Here is a 27,503-nt window from a genome sequence, read left to right as displayed (position 1 = left end):
AAAAGAAGCAGCGCATGATGAACAGGAAAGACCAATTAATAAGGCAAAACTCACACAAAGACTGACATTTACCTGTACTGTCAACATACAGATATTTGTGGTTTCCATCTTTTCACAGAATCTCTCCCAGAGAGGACTACAGAAAGTAAGAAAGCAACAGTGACACAACAGTGAAAACTGAAGTCTTGTTTCCATCCTGAAGTTTTTATCTTCTCTTGAAGCAAGTAACCCTTAGGAATCTTAGTGGATTAGGCAGGGAAGGCAGTGCAGGTAGTCCAATATCTGCTTTTGGCAGCATTTTGTGTCGTTAATCCGCTGTTCAGTATAGCTGCAAGTAAGCCTTTTCCTCATGTGAATAAGCAGCAGTAAGAAGAAAGCAGAAGTCACAACAGATATACAGGATTAGAACGTTATTAAGATTTATCCTTCAAGAAAAGAGTCAAGAGTCATCAAATATAGAATTGCAGACACATAATTATGCTTAAGAAAAACACAAATTACCGGAAGCAGGAAGAGCATAGGATGCAAAGGATCACTACATAACTTCCCTACACAGTCTTTCCAAGACATCCCACAAGGCATATGGTGCTGCTAGAGACAGGATATTTAGCCAGATGGACCTTTGATCTAACACATATTCCACTGTTGTCATCATTTGTGGTGAAATTTGACAATGTGCCCAACACAAAGCAAAGCATGAATAGTCCTCAATAAGGCTTTTGGGACAGAAAATTGAATGGAGATGGACTTAACTCTTTCCTTTGTACTTGCCTTTTTCGTGGAGGCTTAAAAATCTATCTAGATCTGTTGCTTTGGTGACAGTCTCAGTTAGACTTCATCTTCCATCAGCAGTCTTTATCTGCAGAGCAGGTGTGGCACTGCAATTGGCATCACTAGGGGGACCACAGATGCCACAACAAGCACCTAAGCTGACTTGAAAGGTAGCAGTATGGTTCAGTGTTGAGACCCAGAGAAGTTTCTGGTCTCTTCACTGAAATGGCCAAGAAATAAAACCTGGAGAATGAACACTTATTGTGGTGACTAGCTTCTTTGGTTGTAGAGACAAATGTACACGATGGTTGTAGAGCTCCATGTACACGGAGCCTCTTCTTCTTTAAGCAGGTCATCATCCATGTCTGGAGACTAGACCTAGTTTGGATTGACATTGTTCTGGAAGGCTCCATGATGTATTGTCACAGCACCGCTCTCTGTTATTTATGTCTTCTGGCACTTCAATGCTGTTTCCACACTTCCAGGCAAGAACATTTCCCTCTGCGCCCACGGTCCTTCTGGCATAGCACGCACTATGGCCAGCTGCTGATGGATATACACCCTGCATTGTGCATCCTGTAGTCATCCAGACCAGGATACCTGAGAAAAACATGCTAAGGCTCCCTCCATGCCCACACAAAAGCATTTACCTCCAGGTCTTATTTCTGGATTGCAGCACAAGAACCAGGTCAGCAGAGCACAATGTGAAAAGCAGCTGCCCACTTTCCGGATAAATTTACCAGGAATAAAGTATACTCATTGGTTCCAGGATACCAAAATACCATTCAAAAGACCTTTCTCTATTCCTTCTCAGACTGAACTATAAGATCATGAATTTACATCCTACATTTGTTATCCTTATGTTCTATGAATATTCTTTTATCTGTGGGGTCATTGAAAAGAAGTGTGGGGAAGATCTTTTTTGTACAGCTTTGTGTTGCTGTGCGCTCTGCTTTGCAGAAATGATAATGCAGGGAACCAGATGGACTGGCAGAACACCTCTCTGCTTGCTCTTTGCAAAGCAGAACATGGCCATGCTGGGATCGTCTTTGCAAACTGTTGTGGAGACCTTCAGCTTCCCGGGAAACAGAGTGTGTCTGCCTTAACTTTATTTGGCTTCCTGTGCTCTGAGGCTGGTACACTGCTGAAGGCTTTCCAATTAACATGATCTTGGCAACACTCAGTCCTCTCAAGGAAGTGCTCAGCAAAACTAGAGGGCACTGCTTGAGCTGCTGCACTTTGAGAATTTCCCCATGAAGTGTTAAGTATTCCCAAGACAAGCATGATACCGTGGAAACACCAGTCTGTGAAATTTCTGATCAGACAAACTACTCAGGACTGTAATACAGATACAGGAGGTGGACCCAGGAAGCAGGTTTTGAAAAGGAAAGGACACACAATTGCATGTTTGTCTGGTACAAAAATGGTATGTGTATAGGTGGGTAATCAAATGTAGACCCTGGGCTTTGCTGAGGGTATTCATCCTCCTGTCAGTAACAGGAGGCATTTTTGTGTCCACAACAATTCAGTGTTTAGTTTCACTGCGGTGAATGACAGCAAAGGCAGCAGCAGTCTGTAACATGATTTCTGGGCTTCTAGAAATGAAGTGGTGGTGCTGCCCTTCTGCAGAAGAGTAAATGTCATCCTCAATGAATCTGTAAAGATATTCTGACAGAATACATCCAGACCCTATTGCCTAACCAGAACCTCAGGCACTGGATCCTAGCAAGCCTAAAAGCTTGTCATGATACTTGCTGAAAATTTGACTGTTTTTATAGAATCAAAGAATCTGAATGGTTTGTGTTGGAAGGGACCTTAAAGCTCATCTAGTCCACCCCAACCTTCCATGGGCAGGGACCCCTCCCAACAGACCAGGTTGCTCCAAGCCCCATCCAGCCTGGCCTTAAACACCTCCAGGGATGGGGCAGCCACAGCTTCTCTGGGCAGCCTGTGCCAGGGCCTCACCACGCTCTGAGTGAAGAATTTTTTTCATGTTATCTAAATTTACCCTTTTCTAGTTTAAAACCATGACTCCGTGTCCCATCACTACACACCATTTTAGGACAAATGGTACAACTAAACACCTAGATCTGGGGGTTCTTGGTGTCTCAAAGGAGATGTTTTCCATGTAATGAAGAAAATCCTGAGAATACACAGACAGGCTAATCAGTCACCTGGTAAGTCCTTACATACCTCTTCTGTGATGTAGAAAGCTGACCATAGGAAAACATAAGATAAAGGTCTATGCTGAGAATTTCTGACAAACATTCACAAATAAGACCAAGATCCTGTATGTGAAGGAGGCAAGTGACTCTGCTAATCTGTAATTTCATCTCCTTAGCTCCACCACCCATCCCAAGGGTTTCGCTTTGGAACCGTGCGAGAAAGCAGTGCAGAAGACTACGTGAGGCAAAGCTTCCCAGAGATGCACGAGTACATGCGGCGGTACAATGTCCCTGCAACCCCGGATGGAGTAGCATATCTTAAGTGAGCCTCTACATGCAACAGCAGATCTGGCATGGCAGTGAGATTGTGATGAGCTTCCCACTTTCAGTGTCTCTCATCCCATAAAACAGTCATTGAAGGCAGTGTGGCAAGCTTGTAATCACCTGGATGGAGTCATACTCGGAGGGCAGGCTAACACAGAATCAGCTGAAGCATTTCCAGGGGAAGCTGTGCTTTGCATTAACTGCTAGAGTGCCATCAAGCATGGGCAATGTGTTACTCCTGGCAGGTTTCTGTTCGTGGAGACTTTAATGAGGCAGTGAGAAACATTCAGGAAAAAAAAATCCTCACCCTCCAGGCAGAAGTCGAGGATGAAGATCCTCAGCATCTTCACCATGCTAGTGGGAGACAAGGCCTGTCAGAGAGAGCCCTTAAAGCAATTGTCATTAAAATTAATAAAAGCATCATTAGACTGGTACAAAGTAATAAACACCAAATTTTACTTTAGGGAATTGTGATATCCCCACGTTTCAAATACATTTGTGTCTAACAATCTGGGGTCATACAATCGATTCACTCTGCTAGGAAACTGAAGAGGAGATAACAAGCCTGAAATACTTCATTCATTTTACACACAAAAGTTGCATAGCAGATGGCCTGAGGAATTTTCACCAGACGTTGTTTCCTGTTTACACATTTTTCCCAAGCCCATTCTAATAAAAATTCATATACATGGCAGTTCTTTGTTTGGGTTAAATTGGAATCATTCAGTTGAAATCAATGACATGGTATAACTTCACGTCAGGAGAATATCCAGGCCTTTCAAGTGACAAGGGTGAGGGTGCAGCCCCTGCGGCAGATGAAAACAGGCAGTGCAACTGTTCCTTTCTATCATCAACTTGTGCAAGTGTGAGATTCGTTAATCTCACACTCATTATTCGTAATTTGTTAATACGTTAGTAAAATCTAATTGCCTGTGTTCATGAAATCTGAACGCAGAGAAAAGCTAATCTGGTGAAGGGAATTAATTTACCACATACTCAGAAAGGGAAACAACACTTTTGTATGGAGTTATCTTCCTGCGTTTTGGTCTAATGACCTAAATTTCAAAATCACAAAGAAACCAGGACAGCACAAGCGTATTAGCAATTTTTGCTCTTTTCTTCCAATAAGGCTGTGTGTTGCCTTTCAGCTGAGTCAAAGTCTAGCCTGTTGTAGTGTTTTCCATTTTTCAGATCAGGTGTTTCATGGGAGCAATGTAAGTCATAGCCCTGCTGCCCTGTTCTAGATGCACGAAGTTTGTATCTTTCAAGCTTGTTTCCCTCCTTCAAATATAAATCAGTCTTGCATTGACAATAGCAGTCCCTGGTTCCTGTTTCCATTCTCTGGTAAGCTTCCAGAGAACTAGATAGATAAATGTTCAGTGAGTACCACCGAGTCTTAGATTGTGAAATGATTCTGTTTCTGACTTTGATGTTGAATACAGGAATGATCCAGAGAAACTTGATGCCTTCATTATGGATAAAGCACTCTTAGATTATGAAGTATCAATAGATGCCGACTGCAAGCTTCTAACTGTGGGAAAGCCCTTTGCCATTGAAGGTAATAATCCATTTTACAGCATGCTGCTCTATTTCTTGTACTTCCTTTTTCTGTGGTTCAGTGAAACTATATAGGTAGACCCCGTGAAGCTTATGGTAAAATTCTCGATGATGAAGCAGGACCAAGGTTTCACCTTTTTTTTTTTTTTCTGTGTTTTTTTTTTTTTTTTTTTTTTTTTTAAAGCTTTTAGATCATTTGCACCATCTGTTCCTATACTCTATATAGGAATTATTCAAAGAGCTCAAATGGTCTGCCTCCAAAGAAGCAGGAGGCACAGCCCTTTTCACTACTCACAATGAAATAAAGTTGCTCCTGAGATAAGGCTTGCTTTCTCTAGGCTCACTTTCATTACACATGTTCAAAATTCAGAGAAGTGCATTCAGAATGCCATTCCACAGTTCCACCGTTCCCTTTCTAAAGGTCATTGCAGGATCCCTGCTGAATCTGTAGCTAATTGCAGCAAAAGAGCAGAGCCTATCCGGGTCCATGGACTCCTGCAGTCCTGATGTACTCACAAAGACACAGCAGAAGGCAGCAGAAGGCAGCCTGGAAACAAGGCTTGTCTGAAGCCACCACCAGCATGGGCAGACATTAGTCCTCAGGAATCACTTCTGTGATAGATAAGCAGCAAAAATGATTGAAGCTCCTCCTTCCCTCCCCTCCAAGAGCAATCATACTGGCCTCTCCCATCTCCCATTAAAACAGCCTCCTCCAGAAATCTGGTTCAAATCTTACTAGTAAGGCAAAATGAAGCAAAATGAAGGCCAGGAGAAGCCGAGCATTTTAACTAGTTCAGCTAAAAGTCACCAGCACTAGAGATTTTATAGAATTCTTCTTTTCACTCTGTCAGTGTTTCCCATTTGAGTTTGCACCAGAGACTTGCAAGAAGTACATTTTCTTTTTTTCTCTCTCTCTTTTTTTTTTTTTTTGGTGTTACTGGGAATGATAGATGTGCAGACAGCTGTTTAGACAGAAGTAGGACGTGTGTGTGTGCAGCTGCTTTTTTCACCATGCATGTGTAACTCAATATATCTTCACTTTGAGAGAGGACAGCTCTAACAAAGTAAGCCATCAGCTTCCACAACTTTGAGTCAATTACTGAACATTTCAACATAGAAAAACTAAATTAACCCGCAAATATACATTTTTAAAGAACTGGACTTCATAGCACCAAATTTTGGAACACTTAAATAGGCTGGAAATGTGGTAACAATGAATTGCAGCTATGCCTTCTCTGAAACCATTCCTTCAATGTTAGCAGATACATTCAGGTAGAAATACAGACACAAGGTAAAAAAATCAGCAGCAAGTACACATACCACTACATTACTGAAAGGCAAGGCACTGTGCTGGCAAATTTACCAGTCATGTACATCCTCCCCCTTCCCCTTCCCTTTCCCTTTTCCCTTCCCCTTCTCTTTCTCTTTTCCTTCCCCCTTCCCTTTCTTCTCCCCCTTTCCCTTCCCGTTCCCTCTTCTTCGGGACAATATGAAATTTGGCATTCTGAACTGAAAACAAATAAAAACAACAAACAAACCAAAAAATCCACAGTGAATTAGAAAGGAATCTCTACAGGTTATTGTCAGGACACCTCTGCAGGCAACTGCGTGTTTTGCAGGCATAAACTATATTTCTCTAAATCCAAACCAGGATTCTGTAAAGACCATATTAAAGTTCCTGAATCCACCTGCATTTAGACTGAGACCTTTGCGAGCATGCTGAAGAACACATGAATATCAAATTCTAGCCGGAGCAGAACTGCATGAATGGGAAGTCCAACCCCTGGGTTTTAAATTGCTGTGTTATAACAATATGCAGTGCTCCATGTGCATTTATATGCACACAGCTTCTCATCAGAAAATACACAGGAAGAAAAGAAAATGTCACATCTGACACCACAGTCACATCCATGGCTATAACAGTATGAAGGGATCATAGTGGTTTACTTGACATTAAGGCTGTCTTGCATTGGTAAATCAATGTAAAACAGAAGAGCCCATGATGAAGGCAGACAAAGGGTGTATTTCTAGATACACAACAGGCTTATTCATCTATGTGTACTGCCATATTGAATTTTTGAATCTCCATTTTTACATACTGTTTTGTGGCTTTAATCATTCTGAATCCTGTTTACATCAGGCTACTTTACTTTGTACAACAGTGCCTCATCTCAGCTTTTTCCATCCACAGGAAACCAGCATCCAGGTTCGGACCTCAAATAAAATGCCAACCTAATCTGCTGCAGTGCCACTCAATACCAGAAAGCAATGTAATTCAGTAAGAAGCAAATGAGAAAGAGACATGACTGTGCTGTTTTTCCTTCTAGGATATGGTATTGGTCTTCCCCCTAACTCTCCGCTCACCTCCAACATCTCCGAACTGATAAGTCAGTACAAGTCCCACGGATTCATGGATGTTCTGCATGACAAATGGTACAAGGTGGTTCCGTGTGGGAAAAGAAGCTTTGCTGTCACAGAGGTAAGTGATGAACAATTGGTCACATAACTGAAGGTACTGAGGATTTGCCCAAGTTGCCAGTCATTGCTCCTCCTACACAATGTGCAGTAGACTTAGACACATGACAGCGATGGGCTGCAGCTGAAGGGAAGCATTAAGCTCCAGAAGCAGGAGTCATTATACCCAGCAGTGTTCAGCTCAGAGTGCAAGAGAAACATCAGCAAGACAGTGCTGCTAAGTTAGGCTTGCAGTGCATGCAACCAGAGAGCACTTCTGGAGACAAACAGGGTATGTAATGGTGCATTAAAAAAAGTGATCTGCCCACTGCACAACAAAGCTGTCTGATTCCACTCCATTACGTGTATCACCAGCTACAGAAGCAGCCAAGGACTCTGAACTCACAGGAGTGATTGCTGAAGTAGCCCACACAAAGAGTGACAAAAGCAAAAGAAATAGAGACAGCAGGAATTTAATACATCCCAAATTAGTAATGTAACCCTGACCACTTCCTAACATGGGTCACAGGTGTCTGCACCAAAGACAGGACTGCAGCCTAGGAACAGCCCTCTAAGATACCCTGCTAAGAACTGATGAGCAGCAGGTCTCAAGTATAAGTACAGTTACAGGAAATGGAGGCAAATCCTCATGGATTTATGGCCTGGTATTAAATCAGAGGAGTTATGCCAGCTCGTGGCAGCTGAGGATATAGGCGTTATTTATGAGAAAAAAAAAGACTGCTCTTATCAGAATAGCAGTTTTTCTCAAGTTCTCAAGACTGTCAACTGAAAAAAGATAAAGTACTGAGGAATCAAAAGATCTAGCATGCCTGCAGATTTTTAACTCAAGGTGTTCCAAAACACATCAGTTAGGTGTTCTCACTGGTACAAAACACACAGCTGAAAGTGTGTTGTCTTCTCTTCAGAGCAGGTTCAGCCAAACATCAACCCAATCCTTCCTGTTCCCCAAAGAAGTGGTAGCGTGGCTGTTCTCCACTGAAAGAGAAGCCCAGTTTCCCAGAGCTCTGATTCCTGATCTTTAGTAGGCACCTGAACCTCTTGTCTGCAACCTCTCATTGCTGACCATATTACTAGAAAATTAGCATTTTCTATTTTCTAGACCTCAGATGAAGAAAAACTTTGACTGCTTTAATACATTGATTTTTGGGGTATTTCTGCTTCTTCCATTACGTTTTTAACTTTTTCATTAAGATTATGTCAACATGAAATAAAATAAATTATAACAGTGAGCATTTGTATAAGAAAATCCAATTTATTTTTATTCAACTTATTTAAATTTTTGTGATTGCTTCAACATAAGAAAGCACAGCTAAATAAAAATGTATTCACTGCTATTTTTGATCTGGATGATCTGTAGATTAAACTATCATCTAACAAGAAAGGTACAGGGGGAACATTCTTTTAAATGTAGCTTGCAGATCCATTCCTGACAAGCACTTCACTCAATGACCCTTTGTCACTCTACACTTTAACATAATCTTTTGAATTAAATCTCATGAAAATTACCAGATCATAACAGTATTAACTACCCCAACTGTTTTAAAACTGAAAACTTCTTTATAGCAGAGACAAACTTACCCTATTAGTAATTCCCCAGTGAAACAATTAAATCCTTTTATTAAGTATTTGCATTTTAAAACTGGGAAAAAAGGTTAAAAAATTGTCTAAAAAGTATCTTTTGAAACAATCTGCAGTCATAGCAAGGGACAGCACTGTTTCTTTTGAATTAAAAGAGACCTTGCACTAAATGTGAAGCTGTAATCAGAAGCCTCATGAAAACCAGTTTCCTCTGTGGCTCACAGGATTTAATCACATGAAAAGGTAGCTTTATCATTGTCAGTGCCACTTATGTTAATATGTCATACTGATACCCAGAAGCCTAACCACAGCATCCCCTAAAAGGTGCTGTCTGAAGTTTCAATTAAACATGTCAAGGGCATAACAATGCTTAATATCACATCGGCGACGTCTGAGCAGTCGCACAGCAGCCATTAAGAGAATGCTCACAAGCCCGTGTCTTTTCCCGTTCTCTTGCCTTCTAGATACCTACAAAATCTCACATGCCAATTCAAACTCCAGCCTCCTCTATCACAAACGTACTGCTGCCACTGGATATTTAACTTTCTTTCCTTGCTCTTCCCCTCCCTCGTTATACATAGATCCAGACAAATACTTGCACCTGGGAAATGCTGATCTACAGCTCCCCTGTTGCCAGGCACTAGAATTAAAACTGAGTCTGTCACCTCATCAATAAGGACAAGCTTGTTATCGCCCAGCAGGCTGTAAGCATAAAATCCCCCTTTCATTTATACTGAAAGACTCCAGTGTTTCCTGCAATCCCTAAAGATATTGGGAATCTCTGAAGCAACTCATCCAGCTCACCATTATGTTGCTTTTGACTTCTTAAACAAACATATAGTGAAGAAGCCCACCTGTGTATATTCTTTTCTCACAGTGAGAAAAGGAAAAATTCTTAAGTTTTCAGGCATCCAGACAGCTAGAATTGATACAGATCAGATTCATTCAGACATGAGAACTAACCTGGAAGACCTGCAATGCCTTACTAGCACCATATAGGTTAAGGCAGTGTGAGGAAAATGGGACATAGAGACCTGCCTCTAATCATGAAAGCCTTATTCCAATTTCTATATTCGGGTCTGTATTCTTTCACAGGCGATGCTGCTAAAACAACTTGAATGAATTTCTACAGTGAATTGCCCTCTCCACTACAAGTAATTGTTGGTAGTGGTGACTGTTCTCACTGATTGCCAGCTTGAATGCTCTTGATTTAAAATTGTCATACCCTAGTCTCAATCGGATTCTTTGTGTCTCTCTGCTTAGGGCAAAGCATAGTTCAGAAGGGAAGTGGAGCTGGCAGAGCTATACCTGCATGTTACATCTGGATGAATCACCTAATCATTCTGCTGCATTTACAGTTTGCGAACAGTAATACACTTAGATCTGCCTCACTCCACTGTTATTCCCAGTATCACCATGTCAGCGGGAACCAAACTTCGAGGACTTTCCCATCCAGCACATGAGCTCCACCCAAGCTTAGGAGAGACTGCAAATTCCTTCTTCCTGTAGCATTTTTGCAAACCAAAATAGAGCGAATTGGTAGCTTTGCAACTTCCCATTCATGGTAGCAGAACAGCTAGGGACACTATGACTGCAGGCAGGATGGATAACACGAATGGACAAGTTGCCTATCACTGAGCAGCAGTCTTTACTGTTAGGCCAAGCAGTAATGATCAGGGTAGAGTGTTCAGGTGATGAGCCAGCACAGAGAGGTTTGTAATCCAGGGGTTGTAAGCCCATTGTAATCCAGGGGTTAGACACCCCTTGTAAAGGGCTAGCTGTACCTACAGAACTGGCAGTTCAGTTAAATAGCAACCAATACAAGGAGCAAAAAGTTACACTTTTCTATATTGATACATAGCAGTAAAATTAAACAACTTATTGATACTTCATAGTAATACACAAACAGTATCTAACCTGACATTTACAACAGCAATATATGCAAACACACAGGTGATGCTGGCACAGACTCACCTGGTACAACAGACCCACTGCTTCCCACTGGGGAAGCCACATTGTTGTGCATGCCACATGCTGGTGGTGGGGATCTGCCATTCACCATGAGTTCCTGTCTGATCCAGACCAGGAGTGCAGTGAAGGCAAGGTCCTTTCATCCTGTCTTCTCTCATTGGTGGTGGAATCCACCCACGGCTCTTCTCTGGAGTGTGTGAGGAAATTTGACCAAACTTTACCTGCTGTGGCGTGTGCTTACATTGGGGATCTTTGGCCTTAGTATCACACGGAGATGCACAATCAGATAGTACCTTGCTCAGTACCATGCCATTCATCCTGAAATAATTTTACCCAGTTATCATCTGGCAAACTGCCTTTGTGCTCTTAGTTTTGACTAGTTTCCTTAAGGGTCAACAGTTATTTTCAATTTTTGTTATACCAGTAATGTGACAACTGAACAGTTGGGTTTCTACCCATCATCGTGAAGCTGTGGTTTGGCTGTTTGTCTCTGGAGCACTGCAGGTGTCAAGGGAAGGCCACACAGACACCTCCACAAGGAAAGCACTACCCTGTGACAACCCTTGCATTGCAAGGGGGTTGTCACAATGCAGGAAGATGCAGTGGCACCTTCCACTTGAGGGGCATCACCTCATTTGCTCTATGAGGAAAAATACTTTCCACCATAGTCGTTAAGAAAGGGATATATGAGTCTGGATTCCGACAGCATAGTCTGGAGAAGCACTTTTTGAGTATCCTGGAAAATGAATACCAGGTTTAGATTCACCTGTCCAAACTGAGAAACAAAAAATAGTTCTCTATCTGAGGGGACAAAACTATTATTTCCAATTCACCAGCCTGTAATATCACAGAAAAAAACAACTCACCACCTAATTCCAATGGTACGTGTGTTGTTCTTCCTGCTGCAGACAGGGCTTAGATAATGGATGAGCCTTACGAAAAAGATTTATTACAAAAGAGAGTGTTTTTTCCAGTCCTGTGCAAAACTCTTCACAAGAAGGGAAAGGAACTTGTCTTATTAATGTGAGACAAAATGATTTACAGTAGCTCAAAATTTTGCACTTGAAATCCTAAAGCCATAGTCACCGTTCTTTGCCAAGGATAATCTCCCTAAAGAAATTAAATACATATTACTTCAGTGCTGCCATTTCTTTGAGAGCACACAAAGCCATAAGAAAGAATAAATAAATAAATAAAAGCCAGTCTGTCAGCAGCTACAAGAAATGCTTCAATCTGGGGACAGGGACTGCTTTTAATACTGTTTAGTTACCTAAATACATGCATCAGTGTCAGCAGGATTTTGAAAATCTACTGAGATACCCAAATGGCTTTAAAAATCTGCCTTTCATATCCATTTATCCCTAGTAAAGCTGGAAATAATTCCTTCTTCACAGAGGTGCTGCGAAATTTAACTTCCTGATCTCGGTAATGCTTTTTAAAACCCTTGTGGGGAAAATGCTATCAAAAAGGGTTGCTTATTTTATTATTATAGCTAATACACACATGACAACCCTCCTTAGAGCTTGAGTTCAGCAGTGTACAGCATTAATAGCTGTGTGGTGCTGCCAACCTGCAAGGAATCCACAGAAATCTTTAGAGGCTTCTGATTAGTCAAAGCTGGACCACAAATGTATTCCATGGCCTATTCACAGCTCTCAGTACAAGGAGGGAGAGTAAGTTATTTGCAGTGTCTCAAAGCACAGAGTAAAGCAGGATTTTTGCACTTGAAATCCAGTAATTAAATACTGAGTGCTGTTTTTGTCTCTGCTCTCCCCTTCAAACAGAACACAAAGTCTTCTCTGCATCCTCCACCTTCACCTGCATCTCTTAAGTGCCCAAAGAAAAAGCACGTAACTCTGGATGGAACAGACAGCAGGAAATGTTTAGGCAGCAATTGGAGATAAGGGTTGTTAAATCAGAAATGTCTCTCCAAGGGTATATAAAAAGGCAGATACCTCCATGTCTGCTCTTGTATTTGTTAGTTTTCACAAATTGCCAATTTGCCCATTTGTAAGCGGCAAATGACTCAGAGGCTGTTGCCACTGTGTCCTTGCCACCCTATCAGCTGTAATCATCCAAGGATTGACTCTGGTTGCTTATTGCTTCAGAACCACCACATGGATAAAACTGAGTTGCTTCTAAAATGCAGGGAGCTACCTCCTGAATTTATGATTACAAATTTGGAGCAAGAACTCTATCTTGGGTTAATAGAAGCTCACCAGACTGTGAGCTCTTATTCCTTAATAAGGACAAGATATTGCACTAAAGAAGTCATCTGTTGCTTTTATATTGTCAGCAAAGGACTAGCATACAAACCTGGCCCACATCACTTCAGCAGCCAGGAAAGCACTGGGTGTACAGAGAATATAGTCTATTGCTGCTCTTTCACAATATAGCCTATATGCACACCTACAAATGCATAGACAAATGACAAAATAAGGATTGGAGTTTGCTGCTGTGATACTGATCATCATGATGCTATGAAAATGAGAGGTGCCTCTATCAGATGCTTGCTTTTATTATTTAATGTGTATGTGTCTCGAGTAATTATGAACAGCTGATAATCTGCCTTCTTACAAGGGTATGTAAATCTGCTGACTTTACTACAGATAATAACTCCATACACTGTAACACACACTGAGCTAATTACTTCTCCTCTACCTCTTTGCCATGCAATTTATTCTCAAGATTTCCCTTTAATCTGTAGCCTTTACCAAGTAGCTCTTGCAATGCATTATCTTCTTTATTGCTAGAAGAAATACTATGGAAGCTTTGTTTTGGCACAGCCTTTCCCAGTGAAAGATGTCTTGTTCGGGACAATTTCAAAAGCTATCCATTACAAGTGAAAAACATATCTGGGATGCCACTGCTGGAATTCCTTTCACCTGTTTCCAGGGAAGGTAGAAAACTATTCTGCAGAGCTGACAGGACAGTGAGCCAGATTCTCATCAGCATAAATCAGCACAACTTTACTGAAGACAAGGGAGTTATTTTTCATGCGAGGAGCTGGCCAAGTGTTCTTTCTGCAGCCAGCACTAGAATGGCATCAATCACCAGCCTCAGGCTGGAGGAGACATCTCAGGTGTGCAGGAATCCCCAGTGCAACTGCCACTGTGTCTCCTTTATCTTTTTGTCTTTCTTTCCCTTTTTTTTCTCTTTGAATTGCTAGAGTTTTATAATATTCCATTAAACCTAGTCTCTATTCTCAGAGCAATACAAATGCTCCCTGGCATACAGCAACCTAACACTGGCAGATCAGCCTCTTTACTGATCTCCCACGCTTTTGGGCACTTCTTTGTTACTTCCCATGTAGTTAAGGAAAAGGACCTTTGCCCAGCTGATTCACAGTTTCCTGTCCCCAGGGAAATCTATGGCAAGCTCAGTGTCCTTCTGTAGACACCTCTGTGTGACACCAAACAGCAGCAGCCTGGGAGCATATATATAGGTGTTTTCTTCAGATGACTGAGCAAGTCCATTCCTTATCAATTATTTTTCTATTTCTCATTCAATTTATTCTTGTAGTTACTGTTAAGTCTGCAACTCTAAGTATGTTGTTTCATATTGGTCCTTGAACTTCCCATTTTGGGAAGCAAGTGATGCTTGAACTTGTTAATGCTCTGTGAAGGATTAACAAGAGTGAGTGTCCTATTCAGCTAGCACAGATAGCACTGCTTTGGCTTCTCATAAGTAGTTTGTTATGCTGAATTCAGAGATGGGCCATACTCAGGTCTACAGGCTGAGAAAAAGATTGGATGCAGGGCCTCAATCTGCTTTTAGGCTATGTAGGCTAAAACTGTGTTTTACTGCTAATTAAAAGCAAACAAACAAACAAAAGCAGGTCAGTAACACAGAGCTCAAACAAAGAATTTGTTTTTTCAGTGGTTTAGGGTATTACGACCTGTGATTTTTGTAACCCCTCCTGTTCCCCTCACAAGAAGGACAACCTATGGGACAACAGATTCTTCAAATTGCTAAGAAATTCCAGTGCTGAGAGGGAGTTTTGTTTAGGTTGAACTGATGAACTGTCAACGTGAGCAAAACCTTGTTTCAAGATTCTGACACTCTTCTACCCCGAAGTCATTATCTTGTATTTTTGTTCTTTCCTTTCCTTTCCTGGCTGCAGTAGTTTTCTTTATAAACTGTTTTTACACCCCCATTACAGCTCTTGAAGTGTTGATTCATTAGTAAAAGAATTTTCTTTTCAAGAATTCTGCCTGGGGCAAGAAGGTTGCAGAGGATCCTCAGAATGACATTTCATTGCCATTTCTATGTTTAAAAAAAAAAAAAAAAAAAGTAGAAACTCTGCTTGACTGCTGAAGCTTTGTTCTTAGAAACCTGTGATATGCTGCTTCGTATCATTGTGTTCTAAAGAGAAGAAACCAAATAAAGAAACCGAGAGGGAAATATTATCAGTAACCCAGTAAAAGTATATAAAGAGACTTCAGAGTCTTCAACTTCAGTAGACTCATCACAAATGAATTCTGGCTTAAAATGACCTCATAATAAGATCTATCCAAAAATGTGATTTATCTAACTGTCAGCTAGATCTGGTTTCTTTTGTGGGTTGCACAGCTATAGTCATAACAGAGCACTCTCATGACAAAAACAACAAGCTCAAGGCACACAAAGGTCAATTATTCATGGTGTTAGCATCCCAGATGGCGTCTCCTGACATGTAACCCTACCCAAGCAATTTTCTAATGTCATGGTGAGTAACATTCTTTAATAGAAAGGCAGGGGTAAAATCTGTATTCTTGGAAATATTTCCCAAGAAGTCTGTGGGCAGCAATTACTAGGAAGAGTTTTTAGTTGTTGATGAATTCATAACTGAGTTACAGGGGCATGACAATAAGGGTACTAAGACTTTACATAACAGGCATGCCTGACCTATGAATTGAAGAGCAAGTTTTTGTGGTATAGACTGCTGCTGTACGTGGTTCCTCAGTCTTCAGACATGATTAATGCCAATAAGAGATTCAAAATAATAAATGGCTCCTAAACTACATGAAAGGAGTGGGTCAGGGGAAGCCAAGGTGAGTGTTCATTTTTCATAATGGTGGTGATGATTCCTAAAAAACACTGTTTTAGTCGTGTTAACGTAGGGAGCAGAGAGATGCCGTGTTTGTGCTACTACTTCAAAACGTTTTCTCCACGACCTTCCATCAAGGGTAAAGCACAAAAAGAGAAAGTTAATGATCAGTTCTCAGAAAATATGAACAGTCTTAGCTCACTGCTGATGAAAGATTCGCTCTACAGTTCATTGAGTATATTCTGTCAAGCAGTATGTGCTTTTACAAATGCAAATGCAAAGATACCCCAAGTACTGGATTCTCAAGTGCTCAGCACTTCATCTCATTAGGGAAATAGCACAGAAAAAAAAAAAAAAAAAATCCTGGTCTATGCCTGAATCTCACTCCCATTACAGGTCTTTTGCTCTGCCTGAACACCCCGCTCTCCAGTGGCCACACAGCACAGAAAGCTTTTGCTGTGACCAAGATCCAGACTATTCTGCAATACTTCACTGCCGTGTCAGACCACATTTCCAAATGATGCAACAGAAACATCTATTGAAATAAACTAACAGTCTCCTTCATTAACTTTCCCTTTTGATTTTATTCACAGACACTGCAAATGGGCATCAAGCATTTTTCCGGGCTCTTTGTGATGTTGTGCATTGGGTTTGTCTTGTCCATTCTCACTACCATTGCGGAACACATTGTGTACAGATTGGTTCTACCACGGATCAAGAAGAAATCCAAGATGAAGTACTGGCTCCATACAAGTCAGGTATGTATTCAGTAGTAATCCTATGAAAGTAATGTCAGGGTGACTAGGAAAGCCTGGACAAGAGTAACGAATAAAAGGCTGCAAGAAGAGCACCACCAAGTGGCATTTGGAGTGTGACAGCAGCTACTGGAATTTGAAAAGTCTTAAGGATAAAATCAAAAGCACAAAGAAAATACTTTCAAATATTTACTTTATATTTATTTATGTTCAGATTTAGAAGTGTTCAATCCTTCTTTCTTGACTCTAGCAATAATATGTGAATTTCCTAGTTCTGTAAGTCACACAGAAAATGTTTCTTTATTCTCCTTCTAGGAAAGAGGAAATTTTCTTTAAGCACATTTCCATGTAATTCTAATTCAAAATAATAATAAGAAGAAGAAAGAAAGAAAGAAAGAAAAGAAAGGGAAAAAAAAAAAAAAAGAAAAAAAAAATCAAGACCTCAAAACCCTGAATGATATATCATGAGTTTCACTCCTTTAGCTTCTAACTCCTCTAAATTTCTAAACCTGTTCTGGAGGTTTTCAAGACCAGGTTGGACGGGGCCCTGAGCAATCTGGTCCAGTGGGTGGCATCCCTTCCCCTGGCAGGGGGGTTGGAGCTGGATGATCTCTGAGGTCTGTTCCAAAAGTCATTCTATGAATCTACGAAATGTTCACAACTGAAAGTCTACAGAAGGAGCCTTTCCATTTGTACTTTTAACCATACCACTCTTTTGGATACCAACAGTGTTATTAATTTGGCCTGGACAGCCTAAAGATTTTACCTTATTATAATGGGCTCCTAACCTTTTTGATGCATGCACGAAGTGCTGGGTAATTTCTTCCATTACTCTGAGGAAAAAATGGAAGAAAATTGCTCTGCAAGTTTGCACTAAAGGAAGAGGTTACTTCACAGCAAAAAGAAAAAAAGAAAAAGAAAAAAAGAAAAGCAATAATAATAAAAGCTTCTACTGCTTTCAAGCAGTATAGTGAAAGAGATTTTTTTAGAAAATAATGTAGTTTGCTAAGATCCACCTTTCTTCTGTGCAATTTGAAAAAACAAGGATTGCTAGCAAACTACCTCTCCACCTTTCAGATTGCCCTTCTTCAAGAAACTATGGGAACATACATTTGTTGTAATGACAAAGCACAGACGTTGCTTGTATCCTTGAACAAGCAAAATAATTTATACTCAAGTCCATCACACAAAGCCCAAATTGTTTATGTATTTATGGAGCTATTTTTAATCTTGCTTTTAGTAATTTATTTTCTTCTTTTCCCTCTAGAGATTACATCGTGCTCTGAACAGTTCATTTATTGAAGACAAATGCCAGCCTAAGAAAAAACGAGCAGAAAAGAGGTAGGAATTTTTGCATGCCTTAAAAAACAAAGTACAGAAAGTCCTTTTAAATGAAGTGCAGTGTATCTGGGAATCTATCTATGGGTCTAATACACCCCAAAGATAACAGAACAGGAAGGAAAAAAAAAAAAGAAACAATAGAAATGACAAGAGAGGGAAGCAGAAATTAGCTGTTTACAATAGAAAGCATTAAACCCAGAAATCTTGTTCTTTCGTGATTTCCCTTACAGCTAAATAAAGCACTCCATTCTAAACACAGGCATTGCAGATTTTAAAGTTCGCTGCCTTGTTTTTACTCATATATTAATGAACTGGCAGATGTGTAGGGCCCTGTGAGACAGCTTTGCAGTGAATAACTGATCAGGTGGTACATGTTTGTTGTTGTTTTTTTTTTTTTCAGCTTTCTTATTTTTCAGAATAAGAACTAAGCTGAAAAAAGGAAAATGCAGTCCTTTCAAAAATCTTTGTCTCTTGTTGGAGAAAAAAGTAGGCAACAAACTTGACTTGTGCTCTGAAGAGCAAACAGCTTGAGTTATCTATGACCCTTGGGAACACAAAGCATTCTCTTAAAACTAAACACTTGCTCAGTAACTTAAAACTATTGATGCAGGCAGCAGCTTTTATACCCGAGTAGAAAATGAGTAGAGACATAGAATGTAGAAAAGAAACATCTTCCTGGCTGCTGCTGTATATTTGGCATGACTGTAACTGCGTGTAACTTCAGTGTAGCCAGAACATGTAAATGGTCTTGCTCTGTTTGCTAGCCCTGCACCACTGTCAGCAAATATAAGAAATAAACACTTATAGGCTTCTAGACTGCCTATATATAAATGAGTTCATAAAAATGCATGCAACTAATTTCCTCTGTTCATTCCTTCATCTTATTGCCCCAATAAATCCTCAGTGTAGCACCTCCTTGCCACAGCAACTCCTTGCTTTTGATCTCTAAATGGCAGTAACAAGTGCCTCCTGCTGCAAAACGTTTCCTCCTCCAACATTGCCCTTGCAGTGACAGTAGCATTCACACTCACACCAGCCTCAGATCCTAATACAGTCCAAGGGCAAAGGAGTCCTCCAAGTGGGGGCACACTGCATCTCTGACAATAATTAAAAAAAAAAAAAAAAAAAAGCACTGGCTGAATTATTTGACAGATACTGAGCAGTGCAAAAACTTCATAACACAAGGAATGGTCACAAGCCTTATACTTAGAAAAAGATTCGTTAATGATTCAGAGTGAAGATATGCTGCTGCCAAAAAATCCTGCTTGTGCAACGCCCAGCTCGTGTGTGTGTTTCTGCATGCCCACCTACAGCCTTTGCTCTTCACGTGGTCTAAGCTGCCATTTGCACAGAATTGTGGTGAATTTAACTCAAGACACCTAGTAACATGGTGCCCAGCTTGTAATGAATAATAATGCAGCAACATAGGGCCCAGGGATCTCAAAACAATTATATTACTGCACTTTATTTTATTCCTGCTCAGGAATGTGGAATTACTAAAAGCACCAAGATATAGAAAAGAGGTGGAAAGAATTTGTATTATGGTATAGCAGTTTTCCTCAGGGAGGATACTCCACTGTTTTTTTCAGGTCTTAACTTTCCAAAACTCTTTATACTCCATACTAGGAAAACTTCTCAACATCAGTAGCTGAACTCTTATCGGATTTCACGTACTTGATGAGACACAAGTGTTAACTGCGGACTTGGGCCTCTGTTACATTCAACCCCCCCCCAAATCACCTGAGCCACAAGCAGTAGAAGCTGTGGCAGTCACAAAAGCTTTATCAAAAAGCTGTGCTATAAACTGTGAAATAAAAAACATCTGAAATGGCACGTTAGCGATAATGACACTGATGTCTGTTGGGAAGCTCACGCTCTACAATGAAAGGTTTGGATAAACCATGTCATTGTGTCCATTCCCCCAGCGGACTAATGCTGTAAAGAACTGTAGATGTTGCAGCCACAAAGGCTTTCAGAAAGCTTTAGAAGCGGACTTAAATCTTCCTGAGCTGGAGTAGAGAGGACTGTAATTCAATAACTAAAAAAAAAAAATAATGTAGGGAACTTGAATTTTAGGATTCTGTTTGATTTTTTGCTATGGTTTAACAAAGACATTTGGCCATATGTGTTTATAATTTATACTTCAGAGGAAAAATAATTCCAAAGATAAAGGAATAATATTTAAATGTAATTGATAACAGCAGCGGTGTATTTTTCCAGTAGGATGGCTCCCAGGGAGGCGTTGCATCCTCACAAGAGAAGGCTGTGACTTTGTGTTAACTCTCACACCTCTGTTCAGGTCCCACGTAGGGAACAGCCAGCACGCCGTGTGGAATACAGCCAACATGGGCAACAGTCACCAGAAAAAATACGTCTGCACCAACGAGGGGCAAAATGAGGTGGCGATCCGACAGCACCAAGACATCCCCCTGCCACAGGTGAGGAGAGAGACTCCGGCTTCTTTGACGACCAACGGGAAAGCAGACACCCTCAGCATGGCCAGGACCTCGGTGACACAAGAGCTCACAGAGCTGGAGAAGCAGATCCAAATCATCAAGCAGGAGCTGCAGCTCGCCATGGACAGGAAATCAGAGCTGGAAGAGTATCAGAGAAAAAACAGGACTGCAGAGCCCTAGGCCAGCATACTCAGGCCCTTTCCCTTTTTCTCCCTTTCTCCCCTCCTCTGTAAAATTTTTAACGTGCTTTTGTAATGCCGGGAAGAGGCATGAAAATAAAACAGGCAATATGCTCTTTATGAGAGCAGCGTTGCAGCAGCCCACAGCCACTGCCACCCTCCTGGGTCCTCCTCCTTTCCTAACAAGTTTTGCATTCTCCCAGCCAACGTCAGCTATTCCCAAGGGACTAGAGAAACAAGAACTGTCTCAACAGCAGGAGTTCCTGTTTCCTTCACTTGGCACTACAGTTAAGTTCCTTCTTTTTTAGCCCTCTCTGTGCATTAATTCAAAAAGAAAAGGGAAAAAAAAAAGAAAAAAAAAAAAAAAAAAAAAAAAAAGAACAAGGAAATCTAAACTGCTTATTGGAAGCATGTCCCTTGTTGGTATGTTTTTGTTGTGGTACCTATGGATTTAGTCTCTGTTTATGCTAAGGCTCCTTATGGTTGCCTCATTACACCAGGTGCTAGTTTCTATGTTGGCAACCCCTTCCCTCCTGGCACGGGCTGCAGCTCATGAGACAAATTCTTGGTGGCAGTCCCAGTACACACTGTTCCCTTAGCTCTGTCAGCACAAATGCAGATGTGGCTGCTCTGTGACTGTGATAAAGGAACTCAACCAGCTTAGAAATAACTTGGCAAAAACCAAACCACCACCTCTGTCTGCTTCTGAGCCTGGGTTCACTTTGCACTCCCACCCAGAGAGGAGCCATGCAAAAACAGCTGCACTGGCAGATGTGAGGGGATGGGTTCACAGTGGCACAAGGCAAGGATGAGGGGAGGGGAGAGGGCAGCAGTGCTGCAGACCATTATCTACGACCAAAGGTGCGGTTCTCCTCTGTGAAACCACTCCCTTAACATTCTCTGTCTACAATCGATGTTTAGCTTCTTTCTCACAGCCAAAGTAACATAATGGGGATCTGGTCCACTGATTTATTCAGACACCAAACTCCCACCGAAGTCAAAGGGAATTTGGCACCAAAACCTTCTAGTGGACCAAAAATCACTGTAAAGGGGATAGAGATTTGCTGTTTCTAAGGCAATGTACTGAGTGGAGCTCCCTCCAACCTGGATGAGTGGAAGGAAGGGTAAGCTGTTCAGCATCTGAATAAATAATACATCAATCCACGTGACTGTGTTATTAATACAGGATTTCCATGAGTTTTTAAACAACACTTCACAACACATCCTGTATTACAAAGAATGTTTGGCAGAATTAACTCTGGTCTCCCTGATACATCAGCAAAATCACCTGTACCCTCCCTGTATCTCCAGCCAACTGTGTGAATGTTGCCAAGGGTGACAGTCCTAGCAGGTGTGGTTAAAGGCTTCTGCCAGACATGGAAATGTATTATGGGGTTTGAATAAGGCATACTACTTTTTTTTTTTTTTTTAACTCCCACTTTTAAGCTTTCAAAAACACCTGCAAATGAAAAGCTCTACACAGACTACTTAATGCTGATAGCAGCAATACCCAGACCAATTAGCCCCATTAAGAGGAGCTCATACTCTACTCCCTGATCAGTCTTTGGCCTCTGCTTTTGGGCAGCAAGCGCAGCTGCTTCTTTCAATAGCCAGTTACCCAGAAAAGAGCGGATTAAGACATAAAACAGGAATGTGGGGCCAGGTGATGTGACACCTACACATCAAAGAGGTCTGAAACAACCAGAAGGTCCCTTCTTTCCCTGCACCTAAAAAACTGCACGACCTAGATCAAGTCATTCAATTTGCATTTGTTGCCTTCCCTGACCCTCCCTCACTCACTCATTTAGATAACCAGCTTCTGAAGAGCTTTTTATCTGTACCTTCCAACCTCTGACTTCACTTGGTTAGAACAAATGAACGCTATTTTTTTCATTATTATGAGGCAAACACTAGGAAAGAAATATTCCAAGCCAATTTTATTGGTAGGTTTATCAAGTTTGTTACTTCCATATCTCTACATGTGTTATGAGTCCAGGGAAAGCTGATCAATATTAGCTTTAAAAGATGTGAAATTAAAAATCCTAACAAAATCTTAACTGTGCATGTTCTGGTTCAAAGTCCAATCCAAACATCCAATCTTTCAACAAACCACTCTTTAAAGACAGAAGCGCAAATGAAATGTCAGCCACCTAATAATTGATGGTAAACAAAAATCTGTGTTTCTACTGGGTGCTTTACAGGCTACTCACATGTCAAATGCAAAATGGGGACTGCTCTGAATTACCACAGTATTAACCAGAGGCCTTTTGGTTGAGGGTTGAAGTTCTTGCCCAGCAGAGACAGGTTTTGCCAAAAGGCAGCACGGAGTAAGGATGTTCCTTTAAACAAAAGCATTCTGTAACACTATCGCAATGGTTTCAAATAGTCACGCAACCATGAAACAAATCTGAAGGCTACCTCAGTTTAAGGTAATCTGAACTTAATTGCTAAAGGTGCACAGTTTCCCTATCAAAACATCAACCTCGCAAAGAAAAAAGGGAAAAATGAAAGGTTCTTGGAGTTTGCCTTTTTCACCAGACCTCGAACGCACTACAGGGAAGAGTGGGTTAACCCCACGTGCAAAAAGTACAAGACTTGGGGATGTAGAGGAGGTCAGCTCTCACACATCTGCCCAGCTGCTTGGTCCTTAGATTTCTCAATTCTGTACCAAGACTAGTACCCAGAAAACAAAGAAAAACAAGGATTTTTCAATCAGTCCTGCTTTTCCATAGTAATGTTATTTTATTGTCTCTCATCTGAGAGAGAAGAACCCAGCCTGATCCCACAGGCAACAATGTTTGCGATGGTTTTCAGGATGTTTGCCCACCATAGGATGAGGAATATTGCACACAAACCAATGCCTGCAGGCTACATGGAGAGGTGGGGAATGGCTACGTCAAGAGGCTGTCATGGTTCTGTCTTGTGCCTCAAGTTTAACTCCTCCCTCCTCAGACTGAGGGAGGAACTTGACCGCCTCAAGGATTTCATCCTGTCTGGATTCCACAAAGCCCTATACATATTTACAAAGGCCACAGAGGAGAAAGCAGAAGTAGATTACAGCCAATGGACTGGAAACACAGAGCTATCCTTAGGACTAACTTGATGTTATAGAAGAGCCAGGCAGATTTATAGGACAGCAGTCGGTTCAAACACTTTCTGAGCTTCAATTATCACAAGCAGAGTAATGTCAAAAGATTTAAAGAATGGATGGCATCTGGATTGAGCAAGAACACAGATGATGGTTTTCCTGCTTGACACAGGGTCAAGCTAATGATATAAGTGACCTGTGATGTGTCCTGACATTTTTACATTCTGTGTAAGGTTGGTGAAAGGAAGGAAAATCAAAGAAAATTTCCAGACTTTGCAGCTGTACTTCTTTCTGACCTCTTCTATTTTGGATGGGATTTTTTGTTTTTAAATTGTAATCCTTCCATTTCATCATTCCACGCTGATTTATTTTGCCCATGACACACAACTGTCACCTTTATAGCCACCTTCTTGACGGCAATGCTCCTCAGAAACCATATCGAGAGCTCTTGCAAACTCTTTACACTCTCCCAAATCCACTCCACCCACCCACACATCACCCTTTCCCACCTTGTTAATGCTACAGAGGCTTTTTCTTTATTTACATTTGATTACTCTGGTTCAGTTACTGAATGTGGAGAGACCTTATCTAAAGAATATTTGTACTCCTTTTTCAACAGAATTATTTTTAGCCTTGATGCACTTTTAAACCATTTTCACTCACTCAGGCAAGCCAAAACAGACTATCTAAAACGTTCACTGTTTCTCAGTGTTTAAATTATAAGCACAGAAAGAGGTTTAATAGCGTCCACAATGATCTTCAAGGACTTACTCAGCTTAAACTAAAATATTATTTTATACTAAGATATTTTTATCTTGGGGAAGAAAGGGAAAACGAGTGTCTCCGAACTCCATCTGTGAAACAAATCCAGAGTGCTTCAAATGTTTGTTTGCTACTGTGACCAGAGTAAACCCAACACTGACAGTATATGCACAGAAGTTTCCAGCTTGACTTGAAGTAGAAATGCAGAGTGACTTCGTGACTTTAGGACTTTGTACACCTATAAAGGCTGTATAATTCATGTTTTTCACAGCTGCAAAAAAGTGTGCTGTTACAGTAAAGCTGTTCAAAGACCCAGGCAATGTTTGCTGGTGACCCAAGTCCTGCTTCTGATGAGAAGGCATTTGTACCACGAAATCTCCTGTAAGTATCATTATTCCTAACACATCCTCTCCTTTCTCTGACATGAAGTCACGAACTGTAATCCAAACAGCAACTTCTAATGAAAGTGAAGGTTCTGCTTTCATTCCTCCTGAACACACTAAGACAGCATGTAAGCCATAACACAATCTCTCAGCACTCCAGCTTCCACTTGCAAAGTCAGGGACGTGTTCCTTCTTATTTTTGAGGATTCACAGTAATTTACATGGTTCAGAGGGTTTAATTCATATTTTTGAGTCTTTTGGACAGCTAAAGATAGCAATGCATACTACAAGATAGTGTGTGATTATTTACTTTCACTTCGCTATTGTTTTTGTTTGTTTTGGTATAAGCAAATACAGGAAGATAACTCAGATTTTATGATTCAATGAAGGTGCATGGATGAGACAAACCTCTGGCAGTTCCAAGAGGAACTTCCAAGAAGTTTACAGGAAAAACACCGTATCTTATGAAAGAATGTCATAAATAAGTGACTTACCTTTCATTTTCAGCAGCAGATTTCAAACGTAACCTTACAATACAGGGAGTATAGAGCTTACAATGTATGTTGTGTCTTTTCACAAGATTTCTAGCAACAATGACGGAACGGATGCATCGGTACTTCTGTTGTGTTAGGAATAAAGTTGTGAATGTATAGCCAAAAGGACAAAGGTTGTTCCAGATAACTATTTTTGAAGAGAGAAGAAATTCACCACTCTGCTTTACAAGCTGAAGGCTTTGGAAAATATGTTTCCAATAACCATGCAAAAGATAGAAGCATATCTAGATACTACCAAAGTCAAGAAAAACAGAGAAATAATCCAGACCACAACTTTTATTATAGCGTGTGCATTTCAAGATTGATCTTTGTGGCAAAACTGCACCAAAAGTATACCCCTACAAAGTATTTTCTGGAACCTAAGGACAATGACAGCAATGTCTCAGCCTAGGAGAAGATGTCCACATCAACCAGGGTCATCAGTGGAATGCCATTTTCAAAGATTTACCAACAGCTTCTTTCTCCCCTTGTGAATATAAAGATCTGCATATGCTTTTGGGGACAGAGGACGTTTACTAATGCACCAGTCTTCACAGATTCTTGGCCTGACTCAGGAAGATGCCTAAAGAGTCACTCCACTGAGCTCTACAAACGTACCAGTTCATTCCTTGTTTGGCCTTTCATCGGGAATAGCTTCCTATTCACGCCCAGTAATGCCCCCATACTTCCATGGGATTTAATACTTTGACAACCAGAGCAAATTCCTGAAATAAAGGAGGGCAGACTGAGCTGTACAGGGCACTGGTTGGCAGAGACCATTGGGAGGCAGTTCTGAAGGGCAGAGGAGTCCAGGAAGGCTGGGCACTCCTCAAGAAGGAAATCTTCATGGCGCAGGAGTGGTCTGTCCCCACGTGCCCAAAGACGAGCTGGCGGGGAAGACTGGCCTGGCTGAACAGAGAGTTGTGGCTAGAGCTTAGGGGGTTTATGATCTTTGGAAAAGAGGGCAGGCCACTTGGGAGAATTATAAGGATGATGTAAGGATGTGTAGGGACAAAACTAGAAAGGCCAAAGCTCATCTGGAACTCAATCTGGCTACTGCTGTTAAAGACAACAGAAGATTTTTTTAAAATACATTAACACAAAAAGGAACACTAAACAGAATCTCCACACTTTACTGGATGCATGGGAAAACTTTGTGAGGAAAGATGAGGAAAAGACTGAGGTGCTTAATGCCTTCTTTGCCTCAGTCTTAAGTGGCAAAACCAGTTGCTCTCTGGATACCCAGCACCCTGAGCTGGTGGAAGGGGATGGGGTGCAGGATGTAGCCCTCACTATCCATGAGGACATGGTTGGAGACCTGCTGCAGCACTTGGATGTACGCAAATCTATGGGGCCGGATGGGATCCACCCAAGGGTACTGAGAGAACTGGCAGAGGAGCTGGCCAAGCCACTATCCATCATTTATCAGCAGTCCTGGCTATCGGGGGAGGTCCCAGTCAACTGGCGGCTAGCAAATTAGGTGCGTGTGTCAAGCTGCTTGAGGGTAGGAAGGCTCTGCAGGAGGATCTGGATAGGCTGCACCGATGGGCTGGGGTCAACTGCATGAAGTTCAACAAGGCCAAGTGCCGGGTCCTGCACCTGGGGCGCAATAACCCCAAGCAGAGCTACAGGCTGGGAGATGAGTGGTTGGAAAGCTGCCAGGCAGAGAAGGACCTGGGAGTGATGGTGGATAGTCGGCTGAATATGAGCCAGCAGTGTGCTCAGGTGGCCAAGAAGGCCAACGGCATCCTGGCTTGTATCAGAAACAGTGTGACCAGCAGGGCTAGGGAGGTGATCGTCCCCCTGTACTCAGCTCTGGTGAGGCCGCACCTCGAGTACTGTGTTCAGTTTTGGGCCCCTCACTACAAGAAGGACATCGAGGTGCTTGAGCGGGTGCAGAGAAGGGCGACGAAGCTGGTGAGGGGCCTGGAGAACAAGTCCTACGAGGAGCGGCTGAGGGAGCTGGGCTTGTTCAGCCTGGAGAAGAGGAGGCTCAGGGGCGACCTTATCGCTCTCTATAGGTACCTCAAGGGAGGCTGTAGTGAGGTGGGGGTTGGTCTGTTCTCCCACGTGCCTGGTGACAGGACGAGGGGGAATGGGCTAAAGTTGCGCCAGGGGAGGTTTAGGTTGGATGTT

The 27,503-nt window shown here is 41.6% G+C and overlaps 1 protein-coding gene across 1 annotated transcript in view; it reads left to right on the top strand.

Moving 5' to 3' along the window:
* The window catches only part of GRIN3A (glutamate ionotropic receptor NMDA type subunit 3A), a gene marked incomplete at its 5' end in the record, with an annotated part of 77,070 nt that extends 50,100 nt beyond the window's left edge, over positions 1-26,970 (top strand). The window contains 6 exons of the mRNA XM_084503952.1: positions 3,113-3,258; positions 4,703-4,818; positions 7,145-7,296; positions 16,464-16,628; positions 17,893-17,966; positions 20,266-26,970. Of these exons, the coding sequence (XP_084360078.1) occupies positions 3,113-3,258; positions 4,703-4,818; positions 7,145-7,296; positions 16,464-16,628; positions 17,893-17,966; positions 20,266-20,602 (990 nt within the window). The 3' untranslated portion in view covers positions 20,603-26,970. The remainder of the gene's footprint in view (positions 1-3,112; positions 3,259-4,702; positions 4,819-7,144; positions 7,297-16,463; positions 16,629-17,892; positions 17,967-20,265) is intronic.
* Positions 26,971-27,503: the final 533 nt, after the last annotated feature.

This window comes from Aythya ferina, assembly GCF_964211825.1.
Source record: "Aythya ferina genome assembly, chromosome: Z".
NCBI classification, from domain to species: Eukaryota; Metazoa; Chordata; class Aves; order Anseriformes; family Anatidae; genus Aythya; species Aythya ferina.
The sequence above is the reverse complement of the archived record's forward strand: the minus strand, read 5'-3'. Positions and strand labels throughout refer to the sequence as shown.